The sequence below is a fragment of the Balaenoptera acutorostrata genome, chromosome 7 (assembly GCF_949987535.1).
Source record: "Balaenoptera acutorostrata chromosome 7, mBalAcu1.1, whole genome shotgun sequence".
Lineage (NCBI taxonomy): Eukaryota > Metazoa > Chordata > Mammalia > Artiodactyla > Balaenopteridae > Balaenoptera > Balaenoptera acutorostrata.
The window spans coordinates 21553916-21576338 of record NC_080070.1 but is presented as its reverse complement, the minus strand read 5'-3'; the positions used below and the strand labels follow the sequence as shown (position 1 = coordinate 21576338).

At 54.1% G+C, this 22423-nt stretch overlaps 1 protein-coding gene across 1 annotated transcript in view; it reads right to left on the bottom strand.

The window, feature by feature from the left end:
* Positions 1-22423, bottom strand: part of PLXNA4 (plexin A4) — a 446153-nt gene that overhangs the window by 44483 nt on the left and 379247 nt on the right. The window contains exons 14-21 of the mRNA XM_007177142.2: positions 21202-21319; positions 15915-16051; positions 14497-14661; positions 11897-11990; positions 11121-11360; positions 10315-10461; positions 9388-9622; positions 6454-6596 (exon numbers count right to left, since the gene is read on the bottom strand). Coding sequence (XP_007177204.2) covers positions 6454-6596; positions 9388-9622; positions 10315-10461; positions 11121-11360; positions 11897-11990; positions 14497-14661; positions 15915-16051; positions 21202-21319 — 1279 coding nt within the window. The remainder of the gene's footprint in view (positions 1-6453; positions 6597-9387; positions 9623-10314; positions 10462-11120; positions 11361-11896; positions 11991-14496; positions 14662-15914; positions 16052-21201; positions 21320-22423) is intronic.

The window sequence follows — 22423 nt, the reverse complement described above, 5'->3', positions numbered from 1 at the left end:
TCCCAAGACACAGAAGTGTCAGAGCCGGGCCATGAACTGGGCAGCTGGCACTGTGTCCTGCCCCCTCCCGGGACTCCTGAGAGCACGGAACGAGATGCGTGAAAAGCCTCACACCATCACAGTCCGGTTACGGAATGGCAGCACTTTCATCCTGCTTCACTCTAAAGATTTTAAACTGGGGAGGATGGAAGTTGCCAGAGAAACCATGTTTGCCAAGGTCCACGAAGCCAGAAGATGCAGAGCCGGAAAGTTCATGCCACTCATTTACGGTGCCACCCTGTGTTCCGGGCTCAGGGCAAGGCGCTGGCTGGAGCAGAGTCCAGTCAGACCCAGGCCCTGCCCTTCGACGGTCAGCCAGCAGTCTCAAGGCCCCTTCAGTGGGGGGACCCCTGAACTCTTCAGAGAGGCACTCGCATTGAACTCCCATTGCCTGGCATCAGCAGCTCCCACAGGTCAGGAACATGCATGTTTCCGGAACAGGTCCATTTGCGTTTCCTTTGCCGCTGTGCTGGTACACCGCTGTGCTGGTACACGGAAGGCTGGTACCTCTCCAGGCAGTTCTCAGGAGAGAGCAGAGCTCGCCAGAGCCAGGGTGGTGCTGGCCAGGTCACCTGCGGCTCCTCCCGGCTCTCAGCATAGCCCCTCCTGGCGACCCTCTCGTTCCCCAGGGTCTCCAGCCTTGGCTTACCTCCTGCCTGGCCCCCCCTAGTCCCCCACTCCACGGCGGCTCTTGAGGGAAGAGCAAGGGACACACGGCCACCTCACCACTGCGCGGCCACACATGGCCACCTCACCACTGTGCCACTGTGTGGGGCCTCAATCTGCCCAGATGTCTGTCTCCTACTGACCAGCCCCCCACTCCGAGACAGCCCCTCCCACGCAGGCGTACACGTTTTACTTCCTCTCTCCTTCAGACCTCTCAGAAGGCATTTCTCTAATTTGTCCTGATAATAAGAGACAATGCCACTTCCTGGGCTCCCGCCATGGGCAAAGGACAGTCCTGGCACACTGCACACATTGGTCCAATGAAGCCTTCTCGTGACCCTCTTTTAACAGCCTCTCAGGGAAGCTACTGTGGTTTCCCAAGGCCAGCCAGCTGGTGGAGGGTGGGGCTGGATTGCCAAACCCCAGCGTGCTTGGCTCCTGAGCCCCCGCCCATCCTCCGCGTCCTTGGCCTGTCTAGCCTACCCCTGGGCCTGGGAGGTGACTGAAAGCCAGCTCTGCGTCCTCCCTGCAGCGTCCCGTGCAGGGCCTCCTGGAGCTCAGGGGCCGTCCGTCGAGGGCAGGGGAGCCGAGTGCAGGCTTGGCTTGTGGCACCTGGAGGGGAGGAGGAGGATGTGCCCTGGACTCCCTGGCCTGGCCGCACGCTCCTTCTGGGCGGCAAGGCTCAGGGCCCTGGGAAGGAAGGTTTGGCAAAGCTACCTGCAGGGAAAGAGCATCCCTGTAGCAGCATGCGCTCTGGAATCAGAGAGACTAACAGACTCGTACATGGAGGAAAGCTCTGTCTCCTCTGGGCTCTATTGCCTCATCTATAAAATGAGAATATGAGTGCCTGTGTCATAATGTTTTAAGAACATTAAATAAGATAATGTATGTAAAGTGCTTGGCACACACAGAGCGCACTTAAACAGCAGCGGTTTTATTACCTGCCTCTCCTCCATTGGCTGTTTTCACTGATCCCTTTTGCCCCCGAGTTTCCAAGGTACCTAATGCGCTGGCACAGTGTCTGGGTGCGGAAAGTAGGCATTTTCTCCCCCTTTTAGGAAGAGGGGATGGAGTGAAGTGTCTTGGTAGACAGTATCCAGAACAGTTCCCCTTTGTAACTTGCCACCCCTACTCCCTAAGCAGATAGCACCCTGGAACAAGACCTTCTTTATTCACCAGACGGTTTGATAATTTAGTTGAAGTCTGCGAGTATAAAACTGGCTAGTAAATTTTCATTGTAACCCAATAGGTTAGAGGTTAGGAGGCAATGATATAGGTGGAAAAGGAGGTGTGTGGTTACTGTTTGCGCTCCGTCTTTGAAGGATTGGTGTGTGATCCGTGCCTGGGCAACCCCTCACCCAAATGCCCCGACTGCACCAGATGGTCACAGAAGAGAGGCCTGGTGGCCTAACCTCCGGGACAGCCTGAAGCCAGAGGACCCCATCTTCTTCACACGCACCTACCATGCCCATCCCGGTGCCTGAAAAGGTGGAAACCCTGCTTTAGATTAGTCAATGGCTTCCCTAGGAATGTTTCCAAACCCGGAAAACCAATAGAGAGAAACTATTCCAGTGGCAGGGAGAGGTTGGAAACACATGAGAAAAGAACGATCCACACAAGATCTCTGGATCTTACATAGGAGGCTGGACCTCACATAGCCCCAAGCTAATGCGGCACAGTAAAAGCTGATTTCTGTCTGTAAGAAATTAATTAATGAGTTCAATGGAAATGAAAAAGTCTTATATTCTAGGTATATGCCCCAAAAGATGGAAGCAGGAGCTCAAACAGATATTTGTACGCCCATGTTCATAGCTGCATTATCACCCTAGCCAAAAGGTGGAAGCAGCCCAAGTATCCATTGATAGATGAATGGATAAATAAAGTGTGGTCTGTACACACAATGGGCTATTATTCAGTCTTAAAAGGAAAGAAATTCTGTCACATGGTACAACAAGGATGAACCTTGAAAACATTTTACTAAGTGAAATAAACCAGTCACAAAAGTCCAAATACTGTATGATTCCACCTATATGAGGTACCCAGATTAGCCAAGTTCATAGACACAGAAAGTAGAATGGTGGTTGCCAGGGGCTGCAGGGGAGGGGGAATGGGGAGTTACTATTCAATGGGTACAGAGTTTCAGCTGGGGAAGATGAAAAAGTTCTGGAGATGGACTGTAGTGATGGACAGTAATGTGAGTGAACTGAATGCCACTGAACTGTACACTTAAAAACAGTTGAAATGGTAAATTTTATGTTATGTATATTTTACCAGAACTTAAAAAAATCTGTGTGACCTGCTTGATTCAGAGTCCCTGCCTGACAATTAGCCGTCTCGTGGTCTCCAACTCAGGGAAATCGGTGAAGCTGGCTGTTAACTCCTTCCTGAGCAGGAGGATGGGACGAGAAAGTCTCCCCTTGTGATAAAGGCAAGGACAAGAGAGAAGCCTCAGGTTTGAGGGGAAATTTTAACGTGCCAGATGAGGAATAAGGCCATGGTAGGACATGACGTGACTTGTAACGGGGGCCATGGGAACAGTCTCGGGCATAGGTGAGGTGTCCACCCAGAGAGCATCTGGGGAGTCATACAGGCTGGTCAGGTGATCATCAGAACCCAGCAGACCCGATTCTCAGAGGCTTTCTTGGGCAGCCCTCCAAGGGCTGAGTTCATCCCACAGCCCCTGACAGATGGGCGGGGAAGGGGCGTCAGGGACTCCTGGTGGTGCAGCTCTGGACGTGTCCTTGTGAGTGCGTGTCCAGCCTGCGGGGTGGGCAGTGTCCCTGTGAAGTGAAGACACTGTGGGTCTCTGGACCGTACCGAACAACGGCTCCTGAAGCTTTCTGGGCGGGGGTAGGAGTCTGCTGCAGTTCACTCTGCAGCCCCAGAAGCCTCCGGTGAGGGGTGCCTCAGATGCCCGGGAACAAGGCAGGCAGGGCCAGGGCAGCACACAGTGGAGGAGGGAGCTGGCTCCGAGCAGCGCTCTGAGCGTGGGCGTGAGGGTGCCCAGGGCTTCTGTCTTTTGAGCCCAGCTTGCTGCAGGGCTCCTGGGCTGTGCACCTTGCTGAGGATTAAGGCTAGGAGTTGGGCAGCAGTTTCTCTCAGGAAACTAGCCCTAGAGGAAAGGCCCGGGGAAGTGCCGCTGGGTAGGGATGCCACCAGCTTTCAGCGAGGGGCCTGGTACAGTTCAGAAAGGCAATGAGAGGGAATCGTTAGGATGCTGGTCTCGGGCAAAGAGGGCTGCTAGAGACAGTGAGGCAGGTCGTGCACTGCACGCGTCCAGGAAGTGCCGCATATGGTCGGTGCCGTCTGGAGCGGTGACGTGTTCAACCTGCCCCCTCCCACAGCATCCTGTGGGAGGATGAGCCCTGGAGCTCCCCTCCACCGCCCTGGGCAGCCCTTGCGAGTGCACTGCCCTTGGGTGTGTGCTACATCAGTGCCAAGTCAGGCCTGAGAATCTAAACATCTACGGAGATGCAAGGGCAGGTGGGAAAGCCGTAAGATAAACGGGATCAAATGAGAAATAAGGCCATACGATAGGACGTGGCATGATTTACAATATGGGCCATAGGACTGGTTGGGAAAGCAGTGTGGAGCGTGTGTGTGTCCATCAAGAAAACACCTTGTGTGGGAGAAGGCTGTCTCCCAGCCCGCTCCAAAGTATTCGGGCTGCCCTACAGGGATGCCAGCTTGGAAATGGTCTCAGAAAATCTGATTTAAAAGTGCTTTGTGACCACCTAGAGGGGTGGGATGGGAAGGGTGGGAGGGAGGGAGATGCAAGAGGGAAGAGAAATGGGAACATATTGTATATGTATAACTGATTCACTTTGTTATAAAGCAGAAGCTAACACACCATTGTAAGGCAATTATACTTCAATAAAGATGTTTTTAAAAAAAAAAAAAGTTAAATGCTTATGGACATATATACACTACCAAATGTAAAATAGATAGCTAGTGGGAAGCAGCCGCATAGCACAGGGAGATCAGCTCGGTGCTTTATGACCACCTGGAGGGGTGGGATAGGGAGGGTGGGAGGGAGATGCACGAGGGAGGGGATATGGGGATACGTGTATGCATATAGCTGATTTAATTTGTTATACAGCAGAAACTAACACAACATTGTAAAGCAATTATACTCCAATAAAGATGTTTAAAAAAAAAAAAGGTTAAATGCTTAAAGCAAATCTACTTGGAATTTTGAGCTAATGAAAAAAGAGAGAATAACTTTACATACTCATCCTAGTTGAATTCTTATTTTGAGGGGTGTGGGGATGTTCAAACACAACTTCCCTTCCTAGGGCTGCCATTTCCACCCTAATTCAGCCAGACACACAGACCATTCATTTATTCAAATCATTCAACACTTCCTGCATGCCTACTATGTGTCAAGCACTCTGCTGGAAGCCAGAATTACAAAGATAAATAAGGTATGCACACTCTAGACAAAAATCACACACACACACACACACACTTCATTCCACAATCAAGTTGGAGAAATGTGTGTGGGGGGCCCCAAGGGCCCTTGCTGCATTTCCTGCAGAGGGACACAGCCTCTACGTCCCCTTGGAGAACCCATGCAGACATTCCCAGGGGGCCAGTACCTGCTTAACTGTGCAACTCCAGAGTGACAGGTCTGTTTCTATGTTATGGACATATAAATATGGAATCAGTCTTATTTTCCGTGGTGTTTTGGCCAAAGATTTTTGATCCGTCCTAGTATGTCTCCAGAGCCGTAGGGCGTGACACAGACACAGCCCCTCAGAAGTCACGTGCACAGGCTTGTCCTTAGGAATAGAGACTCTGGAGTCTCCCTGCTGGACTCAGAACCCTGCCCCACTCACTCCCTCCCGGTTGTGTGGCCTTAGTTTTTTCACCTGTGAAATGGGTGTACCTGCTTCGGAGGGCTCTTGGGAGGTTAAATCAATGCACACATGTAAAGTACTGAAAACTGGACCAGGATGTTAGTCAGCAGTCAACTCGGGGTAATTATTCCTTACGATTATTATTTTGCCCTGGTTTCCTCATTTATATTTTTCGCATTTCTCTGGTATTTATAAGTCATTCCAAATCCCTTTCAGAACAAAGCATAATATGAATATATGCTTAAGCCAGACACCATGCTAGACACTAAGTGGGATAAAATGTTCACAAGATGAGGTCCCTGCTGGTACAAAGGCAGTGATGTTCTTACCATTCACATTCCCACCTTCCTCCTGAGTGCAGCCCTTATCTTTCCCACATTTATTTACTGAGCACCAACTAAGCGGTGAAATCCCTTATATTGTGGTTTCTTAAACAAGGGTCCGTGAACTTCCTACACTGTTTGCCAGATTTCCCGTTTCTGTGTTTATGGACAGCTTTTCTGAGGAGAGGGTCTTCAGCTTCCATCCAATTCTCAAGGGATTTTTTTTTAATCAGTCATCAATTTTATACACATCACTTTATACATGTCAATCCCAATCGCCCAATTCAGCACACCACCATCCCCACCCCACCGCAATTTTCCCCCCCTCTCAAGGGATTTATGACCCCCTAAGACCCAAAGCCCTACTGCCACCTCTGCTCTGAGTTCCCTTTCCTCCCGAAGGACGGGCTGGCACCAACGGCGGGGGGTAGCTTGGGCAAGTCTCGTCCCCTCCCCGGCCTCAGCTGACCCTCCTCTGAATGATGCAGCTGGACTTGGTCACCATTGTCTCTCTCTGCACTAACACTGCAATGGGAAAGGACTTGGCCACGGGAACCGCTTCTCACCTCGAGGTCCCGGAGGACGGGGTGGTCTTCAATTCCCGGGAACAGCACTCGCATAGTGTAGGTTCTGTAGTCCAGGAAGGGAATCCCGGCTCCGTCCAGGTCACTGGTCAACTCGTGGATGTCCGTCTGCAGCTCGGCAAAGGCTGGAACAAAGATAAGCCCGTGAGACTGCTGGATGGGGCCCAAGAGCTACGCTGCCTCGGAACACTCAGAACCCTCTCCCAGGCCCCTGGAGACCTGCACAGTGGACCGAAGTAGCGCAGGAATGAGGAGGAGGGGAATGTTTTACGTAGCTGAGGGGAATGATATAGGTATGGGAGAAAGGTGCAGCGCAAGGAGGCTTGTCTTGGGCCAAATCCCTTCCAAAACATGAATGAGTGGGCAGGCTGTCCACAGACCTGAGCTGCTGCTGGGGCCAGGAGGGCCTCCCCCTCTGAAGATGAGGGCTTTGGCTTGCAAAATATGCTGGGCGTTAGGGGTGATATCGAAGGACAGAGGGCGTGAAGGGGGCGGTTCCAGTGATGGAGAGTCTGTTTCAGATTCTGTGTTTTACAGTGGATTTCATTATAGGAGTTAAGAACTATTTCTTCTGAAGCCCCAGTTCTTGGCCACACAGCTTACTGGAGCCATCAGACCACCAAATGGGGCCAGATGAAGGCTCTTGCCCCACTGATATATCCCTTCTGGATAAATATGCAGGGTGTCTCTTTGTCCTTCCTTTCTCAAGGTCATGCTACTCAATGGTGAATTACGATCTGCACATAGGTACCGCTGTCTGCGGAGACAGCCCGGGCCTCCAGCATGGTCACGAAGCTGCAAGACCACCCCCAAGCCCCCGAGAAAGTTCCACACACAGACCCACTGTTACACAGCCGTGTGATCACTCTCTGTCCTGGGTACAGCCCTCCACCCTGGGAGGTTGTCGGAGGTAATGTGCTCAGCCCTTCCTTCTTCCACTTTTTCCCTTAGCACATGCAAATGCACACGTACACACATGCATGCAAACACACACACACACAAGATGGATTAATACATGCCAGCAAAGAAGAACAGCCAGTGGATATTGACTAAACAATACTTCTTTCTATTTATATAGACAAGAATAGGGAAAAACTACTTTGTGGGCTCAGAAGGAATTCACAAGCCCAATGTAGCTCCAGGGCCCTCGAAAAGCCAGCCCTGCGCCCGGCAGTCTCTGCTGATGACACGACCACAACGGGGCCACCCAGCTGCTGTCGGCAGGACCCCACCACACCCTGCGGTGCTGACCTCCTGCTTGGGGACCCCGGGCCTCCAGGCCTTGAGGATACCAGTGCTTCTGGCCTGACAACGGGGACGGCGCCGGGACCCCTGGAGAGGCTGCTGCAGACCCTCCTGTGCTGCTCTCTTTCTGCATCTCTGCTCACACTGATGTGGGGGGACCTTGTCAAGAAAAGTGACTCCGAAGGTAGAGTAACCCTAACACATCTGAGTGGAACCTACACCAATATGTGTGAAAGGGGAGTCAGTGAGCCTTTCTGGCATGTACTGTCACCAAAAACCCTGATGGGAACTCATGCTGCTGAGTGAGAAACACATGTGTGTGTGTGTTTGTGGGAATGCGTGCATAGGCATGAGTGCAAAGGTGAGTGTGAGGGCATGAGGGACCGCCTGAGTGTGCGTCAGTGAGTGTCTGTGGGCACGTGTGCACGCATGTGTGTGTGTTCATATATCCAAAGGTCGGGCCTTGTGAGGGGGCCAGGCTGGGCCTCTTCGGAGTCTGTACGTGGCTGACGGCCTGACTCACCGGCAAGGCTTCAGGAAGTCGCCTTCCCTGGACCCAGGCTGCCCTTTCAGCGTTCAAGAGCCAGCTCTGGGCGCCTCTGGAAGATACTTTCAAGGCGAATCCTACGTGTCCTTTGCTCTGTCATCTCTCTTCCCACCCACGTGAGACAGCCTCTCCCCAGCTAGAAGCCAAGGCCCTCCCCTGGTGTCCCCGAGTCAGGACTCCCTGTGGGACTGCTAATTCCTCCTTCTCTGGAACGTCCCAAGAGGAACCTGGCTTCACACTGCCCCCGCTGCCCCCTCCCCGTTGGGGTGCTCAGCTGGCGGGGAGGAGAAGGAGGGAGCTGGCTTTTTGTAGGTCTGCAGCTTTCCTTCAAGTCACCGAGCGCCTCCGACATTCAAGGCCTCACGCCTGGCACATAAAAGAGATTCTAATCACTACACCTAATTAGAGGGAAGAGTACATTGCGGAGAAAAAAATTAAGCAGCGTAAATATAATAAAAGGCAGTAATTAACAGTCCCACAAGGCGGATGCTGTGTTGACAGCCGAGGATGTGGAGAGAGGACGGAAGGGACCCACTTCCCCATCAGAGAGCCACGGCCTCCCTGGTGGGAACGCCAGAGCCCCAGGTACAGGCTGATTACTCCGCGTATAAATCTACACAAAGAATCAGCTCAGACCCTCCCAGGGTGACTCACGAATGATATCCTGGGGGTGACAAGAGTCTGACTTCTACATTTCCTTCTTGGATTTAGCGCGGCTGATTTCACTTCATGGTGGGGTTGGTAATTTTTAAAAATACAAGCTGTGAAACGCTCTTTCCTCTAAGTCTCACATCAGCCCTCCAGCCTTACCTTCCTTCTGCAGGAAGAGAGCTGAAGATTGCTTGAGTGCGTCACGGCACGGCACCTCCGGGTCTCCCCCAGAGGAGAAGGCAAAACTCACCCGGCCGGGATCCTGGGCTGGACACGGCTCTAGTGGGGTCTGAAACGATCCCGGCCTGACTTGAGGTAGAGATTCTGGAGGCGGGAGACCCAGGCCCAGCGCCGCCCACCGCTGCGGGTGTGTGAGACGCACGCGCTCGCACGCACACGCACGCACGCGCACGCACACGCACGCACGCACGCGCGCGCACGCACGCCCGGCCCCCCCCCCCGCCACTCCGGACCTTCTTTGCACTCCAGGGCCACGCGGGACTCCAGGTTGTCCATCTGCATCTGCAGCCGCTTCAGCGTGAGGTCGCTCTCCCGGGACTTGCGTTTGTAGGCGATGAGAACGGCCACGATGAAGACGATGAGGAGGCCGCCGGCCACGGCGATGCTAACGATGGCGGGCAGGCTGAGCGGGCTGTCCGGGGCAATGTACACCATCCCCGGGGAGTACTCCATGCCGCCGACTCGGGCCTGGGGGGACACGCCGGGGGAGACAGAGCTGGGGGTGGGCACGGAACATCCTAGGCAAGGGTCCCAAGCCACCGGCGAGCTGGTGACCGGGGTCGCGTGAGGGAAATGGCTCCGGGGAGGAGAATCGTCACTGGCTGTAAAAGCAGACGAGAGGGCAGCTGGGGTGGAGGGAGCGGGGGTGGACGGCTCAGCGCAGGCCACCTCCACCACTGGGAGAGCCACACATTATATTACTCGGGAGTGAACTCGGTTGTCTTCATGAGGAAACAGCACTCAACTGGGATCTAAAAAAGCCTACATGGCATCAAAGTCTGGATCCCCGAAGACTCATCCCATTGTGAGGACAGATGACAAAGGCACAGGACGTGATACTATGTCCTGCCCGGGTCAACGATGGTCCTCTCCTGGAAGGGTCCCTTGCCTCTAACAGGTGACACAGCACATCACTGAATGCTGTTTCGCATTGCCCTTACTGTAGCACCAGCCAGTACGGAAAGAATGACAATACGGAAGAAAGAAGTCTGAAGTGGGACGAGGAGAAGGAACTGGGAGTGTGGGAGAGCCAGGAGGAAAGTTCAAGAAGGCCAGAATCCCCTCCCGGAAAGCCCTGGTGGCCCAGGATGGAGCTGGACCGCTCACCCCACCGCGTCCTTAGTGCCTGCCCATCCAGGGTGGAGCCCCGCCAGCCTCACCATCACTTTGTGCCGGCCTATGAGGTTGGGGGACTCGCAGAGCAGCTGCACATCTGACACTGTGACGGTGCACGGCTTCTCCCCGACCAGCACGGTGTAGTTCAGCTTTACATTGCCCCCAGCCACGGGCGGGATCAGGTTCTTGCCCTGCGTGGACAGGAAAGCCCAAGTTCCCACCCCAGAGTCAGGAGCACAGCTACTTTGCTAGCTGACATGTCCTCCCACCTGGAGGTCCCATCCTTCTGGGGAGCGGGTGGAGAGGCCACCTTCCCTAATAAGTCCAAAAAATTCACAACACCTATACTACTATTCCCCCTTCCTCAGTGGGAAATCAATCATCAAGGCACTCTTTCCAGCTTGTCCCAAATGCAGCTTCAGAATCCTTCTCAACACAGAGCTGTAATCAGTCACTACCAGTGGCTTCAAATTGTCATATGAGTTAAAATTAATTTGCTATCCATGCTCCAAAGAAGCCCTATAAGGTGGTTTGCAAAGGGCTGCACAGGAGGAAGCAGTATGGGCCTTTGACCTCCCAAGTCCTGGACTCAGGGGCCAAAGCTGGGAGTCAGATGGCCAGGGTGGATCCAGCTGCCCTGACCAGGTTTCTGTGGCCCCTAAAGAGAGTGCACCTCTCAATACAAACTCAAAGAGCGCCATTTACCATAGTCTGGGCTACAACACAACCTCTGCTAGCTAGTGACACCCGCCACAAGATCTGGCAGAAGCCCATGACTTGCGGCCTCCTTCTGTGACTTGGAAAGCCTCCCCTTGCCTACAGCGGCCTCCTTCCTCCCATCTCACTCTACCTTTAGGATGATGGGTGTGCCGGGCTTGAGCTCCAGGATTCCTGAGGGACCGAAGGCCTCAAACACAGGATTGGGGTAGTAGGTGAAGTTGGTCTTGTTGAGGATTAGCAGGGATTGGACGTTGTCCAGGATGAAGCCAAACTCCTCGGGCCTCTCCGTCAGGTCAGACTGCTGGTCGGGCCCCAGAGCGAGGGCAGGAGCCTGGCAGGTCATCTCAGTAGCGTTCAGAACCTCGCAGAGCTGGGGAGGAGCCGGAGAGGGAGGGCTAAGTGGCGTGTCTCCGCACACCTGCAGCCCCAGACACCCGCCGGGTCTCCCTCAGTGCCGTCGTACAGCGTGGTGTTGACACGGGACAGTCATGGGTGGATCCCCACAGCTCCGGAGGAGCCAGGACCACACAACCTGGGCACTCAAGGACAAGCTCTGCAGCTGACACCTACCTCTGCCCTGCCCATGGCAGGCGCTAGGGTATCTCTAAGCTAAGGAATGGCACTGGGGGTCAGAGGACGGAAGAATAAAGGTCTTCCATCCCTTATTAAGAATAAGAAACCCCAGAAACCCAGAAGAGATTGCTCCTGCATGCCTGTAGCCCAGAGTGTAGAAATGGCCTCATGTCTGCTCCCCCATCCCGCCATCCCAGTGTCCGGGGCGTCACACGCGATGGGTCATCGGTGTCTGGGGTGAGCCTGCCTGAGCCCTCGGAGAGCCCACACCCTTTAGGGCAGCCACGTGCCGAGAGGACAGCCCCCTGTGAGCCCCACCAGCCCTGGACTCACATTGATGTGCTCCTTCCCTCCGTGCTTGGCACGGATCTGGGGGTTCTGTATGAGGTCCAGGTGGGTCCCCCTCACGGCGATGGGTGTGTTTCCACTGATGGGGAAGAAAGAAGGAGGCGTGTAAACACAGGGACAGGAATAGCAACAGCACTTGGTGACGATGATGGTGATGATGATGAATCAGGCTGAACTCCAGCACCGAAGACAACGATAACCGGGGGGCAGGGTAACGTTCACGGGGACAAGATGACAAGCTGACCGCATAATAATAAGGACGAGCTCTCAGCAGCCGAGGGGAAGACAGTGATGACCAGATGTCCGCGGCCGTCCTGCGCTGAGCTCATTCGGAGCGTGGACACCCCACGGAGGCTGGGCCTGTAGCACGGCCCTCTTGGCCCCCCGAGGCCCCCTGACCTAAGCCAGCTGCTTCTCTGCAGTCTCCCAGCATCTCTTTCCCTGCCCTCCCCAGTCTCAGGGAATTTTCTTCACCCTGGCCTTGGCCTAAGGGAAGCCTCGCTCCAGACCACCCTCCACCAGACCCTCCAAAGTCTGAGCACAGCCTCCTTCCCCAGGACAATCATACCACAAATTTCCACCTTAGAGGCTTCAGTCGGCTGGGACACGGGAAAGGCCGAGGCCCAGCCACTCAGGGACCTCCTGTAAGAATGCAAATATGAAATGCTCCAGGACTCTCGCACCCTGGGGAGTCAGCCAGAGGACTGCTAACGCGGAGTGATTAGGAGACTCGTCTTTGGGTAGCTTTTCAATGGAAACCTGGACGCCACTGTCCTACTTTCAGGGCCACTGAGAAGCTGGCATGGGATGGAGGCTAGCTTCCTTGGGGGCTACTCAAAGGAAAGTGATGAATTACGTTATCTGCAATCAGGGGAGTATCACTGAGAAGAATCTATTTAAAACAGGTAAGTGGTTATAAGCTTGTGGGTAAAGAGTCCTTGACAGCCCCATTCATCTCTACCCCTCTATCCATCTGCCCCCCTTTACACACCATTCCTGCCCTCCCTTCCTCTCGCCCTCCACTGGTCCCCTCTGAAGCACATCCCCACCCCACGTATGCACATGCAGTAAGATTTCCTCGAAACCCAGAGTCTCTCGGCCCCTGGCAGTGCTGGCGAATGAGCTTCTGGTGTCCAGCCGTCTCCCGATCTTCTCGGTCATCAATTCAACACACGTTTATCGAACGCCCCCATCACCCATCGCCATTCATCAGTAACCCAGGCTGTTGCAAGCAGCGTAAAGCCACGTGTTCTGCAGAGCCACACCCCATCCCAGACTCCGTTAACTGCAGTGAAACCGCTGGAGCCCCGGCCCATTCAGAACGCACCTCCGGCCTCCCTCTTGATGTGAGCATGACTGGGGGCGACTGCCGAGTGCCAGGAGGGACAACACCTCTATTTCTGTGCCAGTGACACGAGGAAGAACTGAATTAAACCAGGCTGTGAATGCCTTCGGGAGCCACAGAGTTTGTCTAAGCACAGGGGGCCGTGCCAACTTCCTGGGCTCACCAGGCCCTGGGGGCAAATCCTGGAATAGCTTTTACAGGCTCTCTGCCCCTCTCTGTGTCTTATACTTATCTGCTTTCAGGTCACGGCTAAAGCTTATAAGGCTTGGGCCTTAGAGACTAACTGCTGAGGACAACCAAGCTGCATCTCCCAAAGGCTGCCTTTTGTTTGGGTGTAAGGCCCGGTGGCAAACTCCTTCTGTGAAGGGCCAGACAGTAAATATTTTAGGCTCACTGGGGCCATATGGTCTGTCGCAGTTACTCAGCTCTGCTGCAGTGGTGAGAAAGCAGTAGAGACAAAACATATTCGGATGAGCATGGCCGTGTTCCAATAAAACTTTATTTATAAAAGCGGACGGACAGCCAGATTTGGCCCCCCAGCTGGAGTTTGCTGACCCTGGTTTACAAGATTGTTCTCTGGACTGGACTCGTCATTGACCCCCCGTCTCAGCTTGTGGTGACCACACCTTCATGCTCTGCCCCCTCTCCTGACCCCAGACATCCTCCAGAGCTGAAGCAGACAGTGGGGAGGGCTGAGGACGGGGGATGTGTAGGGGTGGGGTGGAGGGGGTGAGGAGGGAGGGGAGATGAGCCAGGCACTGCACTGGGTGTTTGTACCTCACGTACTCCTCTCAGTGTCCCGTGAGGACACTGAGAAACCCTGGGTCCGGGGAGGTTAACTAACGTTTAAGGTCCCTCGGCCGCTAAGCGGTGGAGCTGGGCTTCACCCACTCCTTCTGACCCCAAGTCCACTCCCCCCGAGGCCCCTGATACAGCAGTTTCCCCACGATCACCAGGTGCCTTGCCATCAGGATGCCCTCTGGCCTCCTAGTATGCCCACCAACCCTCACATCGGGGGCTGTCGGCTCCTGCTGGTCAGAGCTCGGCCCCCAGGGCCGGGTCCTGCTCAGACCGCTTTCGGTGGATGGAGGGAGCCCCGGCAGGAAGCTCTGACCTGGGGGGTGCTCTGAACCCCCCCTCGCCCCCCAGTTCATCAGTCCCCACAGCAGGACTGGGCCCCAGAACTCCCCTTGGCTTTTGAGGGTCGAGGAGGGAAGGCCAGGGTCAGGGCGGCCCCTACCTGGTGATGCTCCACTCGGGCTCGATCCGCACAATGGTAGGATCCTCCATGTACTGGAAGAACAGGTCCTGGTGGATCCTGGCCCTGTCTACCTGCACCGTCACCTTCATTTCCAGCACCTCATCTGAGGACGTGGTGTTGCAGACGATGTAGGACGGAGAGCGCCTGGAGGGGGGAGATGGGGAGCCGGGCTCCTGGGTGTTGGGCGGGACTGTGGTCCCGGGTCAGGGCCCTCCCGTGCCCCTCCCTGTTCATCAGGCTCGTCAGAGGCAGTGGGTGAGCAGCGCCCCGACACAAAGCCCTGAGAACTACTGACAAAGACTCTCTCCTTGACCAGATTGTAGACGGGTTCCTCTGAGCCCCCTTTTGGACTAGGCTTCTTCCTGAGGCCCTGTCTTTGATTGGCCGACCCCCATTTTTAGCAAGAATCCTGCTAACTTAGTTTGGCAAGAAACCCCCCTCCCCGATACCTGAGTACCCTTGATATCTAATCAAATTCTGCCTCCTTAACCCTTGATGTCTGGTCACCCTGACTGCCTTCAGCAAGAGTCCTGTTAAGTCGGTTTAGCAAGAATCCTCCTAATCTTGTTTCCTCTTAGTAATTTTCCATCCACTGCCTCCTCGCTCTGCTCCTTGGCTATAAATCCCCAGCTGTCTGCTGTATCTGGAGTCAAGCCCGATCTCCTTCTCCATTGTGAGAGTCCTGACACCTATTGCAGTAGTCCTGAGCAAGCTCTTCCTTACCATTTTAACAAGTGTCAGAGCCATTTTTTTCTTGAACACTCAGGCAAGGCCTGGCCTCACCTGACTTCAGATCTGTCGCAGCCCTCAGCATAGCTCTCTCCCAGGAAAACCTCTCTCTGCAGAACCTCATGCCAGCGGCACAGGGAATGTCCCCAACCATACCTCTTCTAGTCCTGCATTAGATGCACCTCTTGCCTCCCTCCCAACCCTCACCCCTGCCAGGTTCCTGGCTCATGGACGGCGTGCCCTCCTGGGACTGGATGGTGGAACCAGGGGAGGGAAAGTCGGCTGCCCCGGGAGGTTCAACCTCAGCCAGCTCTCGGCAGTCCCGGCTGGCTCTGCAGCAGCTGGCCAGGAGCTAACCCAGGGGGAAGGGGCCCTAGATTCCAAACTGTGTCCCGTGGAACCCTAGGGTCCTGCACGGTGGGTGGTATGCGGGCAACAAAGCTAAATGGTGGGCAACGGCACGATGGGCCGTTCCAAGGAAGGGGTGCCTGGCAGGTCCCCGGGCTGAGCCACAGCCAAGTATGCCCAGAACGTCCTCTCCCAAAGCGAATGGCCACTTTTTCAGGGAGGAGGACGCACCTCCAGAAGGTTAGCCGGAAGTCTGCTGCCTGTCAGCCCCGCCCACCCTCTGGGCTGCGAACCCTGGAGGCTGCCCTGAGGTGAGTTACCTGTGGAAGAGGCAGGGCTGCTTCCCAAACATCACCACCACGTTGCTGCCCGCGTTCAGGTTGGTGCCCGTGATGGTCACCTGTGTGCCTCCGGACATGGGCCCCCGGCTGGGCTTCAGGTCTGAGAGAGTCAGCGTCTGTGCAGGAAAGGATCTGGCCTGAGGATGCTTCTGGGTAGGCCTGAGGCAGCACCCCACTCCCGGATTCCACTCGCCCTCTGGAATCCCTAGTCATGGCGGCCTCCCAGAGAGCAGGCTCAGTTTACCGAGGCCTGTGGGGACAGGCGAGCATGTGCACCTCTACACTAATAACAGTCATAATAATATTAGCTACTATGCAGTGACCTTTTAAGTGACAGGCTTTATATTTTATGTGTATCGATAGTGAGATATACATTTTTTTAAATCGCCCAATCTATTCTACAAGGTAGGCATTATTACCCATCTTAAAGACAAGATTCAGAGATGTTAAGTAAAGTTTCCAAGGTCACAGAGCAAAGAAGCGGCCTGAGAACTGACTCCAGGGCTGGAGTTCTCCACCACCTCTCCAGTCTCCAGCGAGGGTCGCTTTCAGGAAGGTAAGTTGCCCCTTCCACAGGCCTCTCCAGAGAGTTGACCAAAGCACCCAGCGGCCAGAGCAATGAGATGTGTGAGCCCCAGGGAAACCCAGGAGGAGAAGCAAAGAAGGGTCAGTGGATTGAGTGAAGAGTCAGATTGGGGATGGGGGTGGGGATGGGGGAGGATCTGTGAGCTGAAGATTTGGAGTCTCAGTTTGTTCTTTCATTAGCATTTTAATGGAAAAAACTTTCCTCAGTCCCAGGTGAGAAGCCTGTATCTGCATTTAAATGAAGATTTCTCTCTCCTCGTACTCCCTTAAAGAATTCTGCACCAAAAGTTGAACCCACTCAGCTCCTCGGAGCGGGCAGGCAACCTCCTCTCCGAGAGGCCTCGATCGATAACACTAGGGGAGGAGAAGAGAAGCCCCAGCGAAGCCTGCAGCCCCAAGGCCTGGCACGCGCGCGCCCCGCTCCCCGCACAGGGCACACGCGTGGGGACACGCAGCGACCCACGGGAACATAGGCGGACCTCTGCGCCCGGCGTCCGCCCAGCGCAGGCGCGCTCGCGGGGCCCGCCCACCCAGTCCCTGCAGATCCCGAACCTGGCAGCCCCCCGTGACACCCACCAAGCCAAGCCGAGGAACGGCTTATGCTGGCTCTGGCTTAACCCGAGACCCGCGCTGGGGCGGGGGAGATGAGACTGCTGCAAGAGTCTTCCTTTCTCAGCTTTGCCTACACCGTGCTGTGTGACTCAGCACAAGTCACTGACCCTTTCTGATCTCAAAGAATCAGAAAGTGGTCGTCTCAGAGGCGCCTGACTGTTTTCTGGTTCTAACTTCCCACAGATGGTGCCTCTGCCCCACTGTCTGTAAAGGGAGAGCTTCCAGACCTGGCTCCTGCTGACCTCCCCGGAGAGGAAAGGGAAAGTGAGGGAGTTACTTAAGGGGTAAGGGGCAACGTGGAAAGGAGAACAAGCTCCCTGGCAGCCTAGGGGTGAGGGTCCTGGAAGGGGCAGAAGTGAGTAACCCTGCTGGCTTTGCAGTGGCCCTCCTGTGTGGGGCTGGCTGGGTGCTGAGTTACTCTGGGGGTGGGGAGAGGATGATATGGAGACATGTTTTAAAGTTGGGAGAAACTATTAATTATTCAAGGTTTGCTTCAGAAATATTTGTCAGTGGGTCTGCACGGGAAATCAAATTCGGCATTATTTGCCATCTCTTCCCTTGGCTCCCTCCCTGGATGGAGGCAAAGAGGGGGGGAAAGTGTTCCCTCTACAGAGATCTCCAGGGATAGAACAGGCGACAGCCCAAGAGTGCCGCTCTGCGGTCTATGGGCCTTGGTGTCGGGGTTTTGGGTGAATAAACCCACACATCAGAGCCTGGCCCGACTTGTGGAGGGAAACTGAGGCAGACCCAAACCTCGGCACTGGGAGGGGCTCCCCAGGCCCTGAGAGGCACCCCTGAAAAGGGGCTCGCCAGGGGCTTCCATGGGGGTCCCAAGAGTGCCACCTGCCAGCTGCCCAGCAGGGTGGGAAGGCAGTGAAGGCTCGGAGGTACTGCGGGTGGGCATGTGACAGAGGGGCATTCTGTCCTTCCTGCCTCCCTGGTATGACTCACGGGGGACCTCTGCCCCTCATTCCCACCCTGAACCCCTCGGAGCTCTGTTGTCGGCAGTGAGGGGGGGGGTTGCTCAACGACCAGGTCCTTAATGCAAACTGGGGTCTGGGAGGAGACTGGGGTCCGTGGCACCATTTCTCCCCCCGCAGCTCTTCCCAAGCGGATGTGTATCGCCAGGATAGTGCCTCCGATAGAAAAGTGAACACGAGGCTGAGTCCCAGGGACCCACCGGACCAATGCATTTTCGCCTTGCGGCAACAACTCGCACCTTCCCTGCCCTTCTGCTCCAATTTCTCCTCCTCCCCATCAACCCCCCTCTCCCCACTCCCTTCTGCTCCCATCTTTTGGTGCCCTTCCATGTCACACCTTATGCCGGGAACAGCCTCCCGCTACTCGAGATCCATATGGAAAACTGTATTCTGCCTTAGACAGATCCTGCCTTTCCTTCTGGCTCCTTCCATGAAACCTTCCATTAATACCTTACATCCAACCACATCCTGCTCCCAGGGTAGAAACACTCATGCAGGCAAGACCTTCCCTGAGAGCAGAAGAGGTTTTGGTTGTCCACCACATAGATGTGTTATAAGAATTAAGCCCAAGAGCAGGTATCACAGAAGAAGGAGACAGAGAAGGGAAGGGAGTCAGGCCACTCAGAGGCCTGAGGAAGGATTGGACAGGCAGGGCAGAACACAGCAAGGAACCTGGACAAAGTCTAGAGGCAGTGGGCACCCTGGGCTCTTCTGGAGCTGCGGGCTGACATAATGAAAATGGTATCCCCCAGTGTGGCTGGACTAGAATGGGTTCAGACCAACGGCAGGGATTTAAGGGGGCCACTGCAGTGGCAAAGGGAACGGGAAAAGTAAGACTCCAGGACGTGGTGATAGAGGGACTGACATCAGGAATTAGGGGAAGTCGAGCCACAGGCCACCAAGATGGTGGGCCCGGGTGACAGGCCACTGGCAGACATGGGCAAGGGAGGGGGACGCGCTGTTTACGGGAGCTGACAGCTCGGGTGGACCATGGGAGGTGATGGCAGGACATCCAGGGGGCGGCGGCCTTTGAATTAGTCGCAAAGGTAAGAAGCCTGGCTGGAGACACAGCGGAGACGGCCGAGGCCCAAAGGACACATCAGCTTAATGAAGTAGCGGCCGTTCCTGGTAGCGTTCACTTTGTCACCGCCAAGAGACCACAGGATAGAAACGTTTCCAGGTAACTGACTGGCCAAGGAAGTCCAGTGCTTGCTTTGGCCGTGCAGCGGTGTCCGCCCTTTTCCCACAGCTGCCAGGTAATTTCAGAGCCAGATTCCATGCCCAGTTTTCGTATGCCACGCCACACCTCTCAACCGCTTGGGGAGCGCTGTCCGTGTGTCTACCCATCTCAGTCTCTCTCTCCCTCTCGTTATCTCAGCTCTGCTGGAATAACAATGTCTGTGTTTATAAATATATATATGCTATACTATATATATATATATATATATATATATATATATATATATATATACATTTATGTAAATATATGTACATTCATCACTAGTTGTCTTAAGGTATATTGGGCTTAACTTGGAAACTCCCCCAAACCCTTTCCGAAGAAGGTGGGAGTACAGATGCTAAACGAATACGTAAAACTACACACGTCCACTAAATCCATGACATGTGTGTGTTCCTCTAAGTGAGCTCCTGTGGGGGTTTAGTGACAGCCATGTTTATAAGGTTGGTTAGCTTTCAAAGAGTAGAGAGGGAGGAGTGCAGAGGTCAGGACCCAGGCAGAGAGGGGCATCTGAGGCACGTCCCTCCCAGGTTCACCCCCCACCCCCACCCCCAGCCCAGTCACATCCCGTGCAAGTCCTCCATCTCCTCTCTCCTTCTGGACTGTGGGCCTCCTGGGGCAGGGGCTGCAGGGGTCTGAATCATCACTGTAACACCTGCAAGCCAGGCCCATCAAACTATATTATAAAATGCAACCAACTAAGCAAGTATTTATCAAATGACCTAGGGAGAGGTATTGTGCAAGGTGATACGTGGTTGTCAGTTAAAGGGAGGAAGAAGAAAGAGGAGGAAGGCAGATGAAAGAAGAGGGAGGGAGGAAGGAAGGAAGGAAGGAGAAAAATGGGCTTCCGTGACATATTTCCAGGCATTTGATACCCAGACATAAAATCCATCATTTCAGGTTTCCAGCTTCCAAAAGCAGCTCAGCATCATGAGGAAATGATCTCATCACATCTGGCGTTAACCCCGAGAAGTTCACTGGATGGTAAAACGGTTTTGGCAATGATGCGATGTATGTAGTAGGGGACGTGCTCACGTCTCCAGCGTCCCTGTCGTCACAAGGCAGGGAGGTTCCCAAGTGCCCCTGCTCACAGAACCCCTCACCAGGGCTGGTCCGGTACCCTTTTCAGGGGCCAGGGAGGGTCCAGGCTGGAGGGAAGGTGAGGGCAGGGGTGAGATCTGCAGAGAGGCCTTGGGGTGGGGAGGGAAATGTGGGGAAGGGTGTTGGGGCGACAGGGAGTAAGATAGGGATAGGACGATGGTGAGCGAGGAAGGTGGGCTGACTGGGGATAATGGGATGGAAGTGGTGGGATGCCAGCACACAGGGAAAGGGCAGGGCACAGTAGTCATGGTGGCAATCATAGAAATCGTAAAGGCAGTGACACTAGAGGTGACAAATCTATTTTATCTAATTTTCACAATAACACCATGGGATAGATGCTTATTATTATCATGCCCATTTTACAAATGGAGACACTGAGGCACAGAAAATTAAACAACTTGCCCAAGTCCACCCAGTTAATAAGCGGCAGAGCCAGGGCTCAAATCCCAGGAGTCCCCATGCACAGCCCACACTCTCACCCACCGTGTCACGCTGACACTCAGCCAGAAGGGGACATTGGGGCCCGAGAGCCAAAGCAACTTCCCTGGAGCTGCAGCCCAGCCCAGCCCAGCCCAGCCAGGATGTGAATCCAGGTCTTCCCGACTTCCAAGGCTGTGCTCTCAAGCTCCGCAGGACGGGACTCCCACGACTTTGGCCTGGGTTTGCCCACAGAGGTCTAGAAGGGCTCAGCAATCATGGTAAAGAGGTCTGTGGCCTGTGCCTGGCCAGGCCGTTGGTGGCCAGGACTCACCATGAAGTAATAGAGCTGCGAGGACCTGGCCATGAACTCGGGCCGACACACAGCCACACAGATCTCCACGAAGCCGGCGTGCTGGCTGGGCTTGGCCTCCCCCATCTCACACACGATCCTGCAGGGTGGAGAGGACAGACCCCCACGGGTCACAGGAGGGTCACAGGCCTCCCTGCCGTGACCCCTGGGCCCTACACCTACCCAGGCCTCCTTCTCTGTAGTAAGATCTCAGGGATGGGCAGGGAAGGAGGAGGTGAAAGATACCTGATTCCTCCCTTCGGGGGCTCCTCCCTGGTTCTCAGGAAATGAGGAAGTGTGACCTACAGGGGTCTCCTTAGAGGCTCTCGGTAAAATGTGACTTACCCAAGGGCACACAGCCATCAGACAGGGACCTCGGAGCAGCCCTAAGGTTTGCAGGTCCTCGCCTAGGAGCTCTTTGCTCCCAAGGTTTGGACTGCCCCAGGCAGTGCTTTCTGCTCCCAGCCCCAGCCGGGGGCCTGGCAGGGGAGGGGGTTTTCATGCCAGGGGGAGGGGAAAGGGTGGGGGAGAGTCATAAATTCTCCCCTTTTAAAAAAATTTTATTGTTTCACTTACAAAATTGGTTCATACCCTTTGAAAGCAAGACAGTATCAAAATGTGACAGTAAAATAAATTGTGCCTTTCTTCACTAATCTCTCTCAAAACTTTGGTGTATAAATCCTTGCAGACCTTTCTCTAGACCTATGCAAATATATAATATATATAATCTCCATTTTATAAATGAAGAACTGAGGCACAGAAAAGTTTGGCAACTTGCCCAAATATATAGATTTGCCCATATATCCACATGTGTGTATATATATTTATGTCTGATATTATGCACGCATATAAACATAAATGTTTATATATACACACACACAATTATATACAAACATACATATGTAAAGAAACATATACATGGTTTTAAAAATAAAAGTGGAACTTAACCACCCATTATTTTTAACCCCTCCCTTTTTACTCAACAAAACAGCATGGACTTTCCCTAATGTCACAGTACACACAGCTCCGCTTTCTTCTTTTTAAGAGCTTCATGGTATTTCATACGATGCCTGTGTCATCATTTATTTAACCAGCCTCCTATTGTTATACATTTAACTTACCCTGATTTTTCTCCTACTCCAAATAACCCCGCAAAATGAACCAACCTACACACCTCCTTAAGCATTGCATATTTATTAAAATA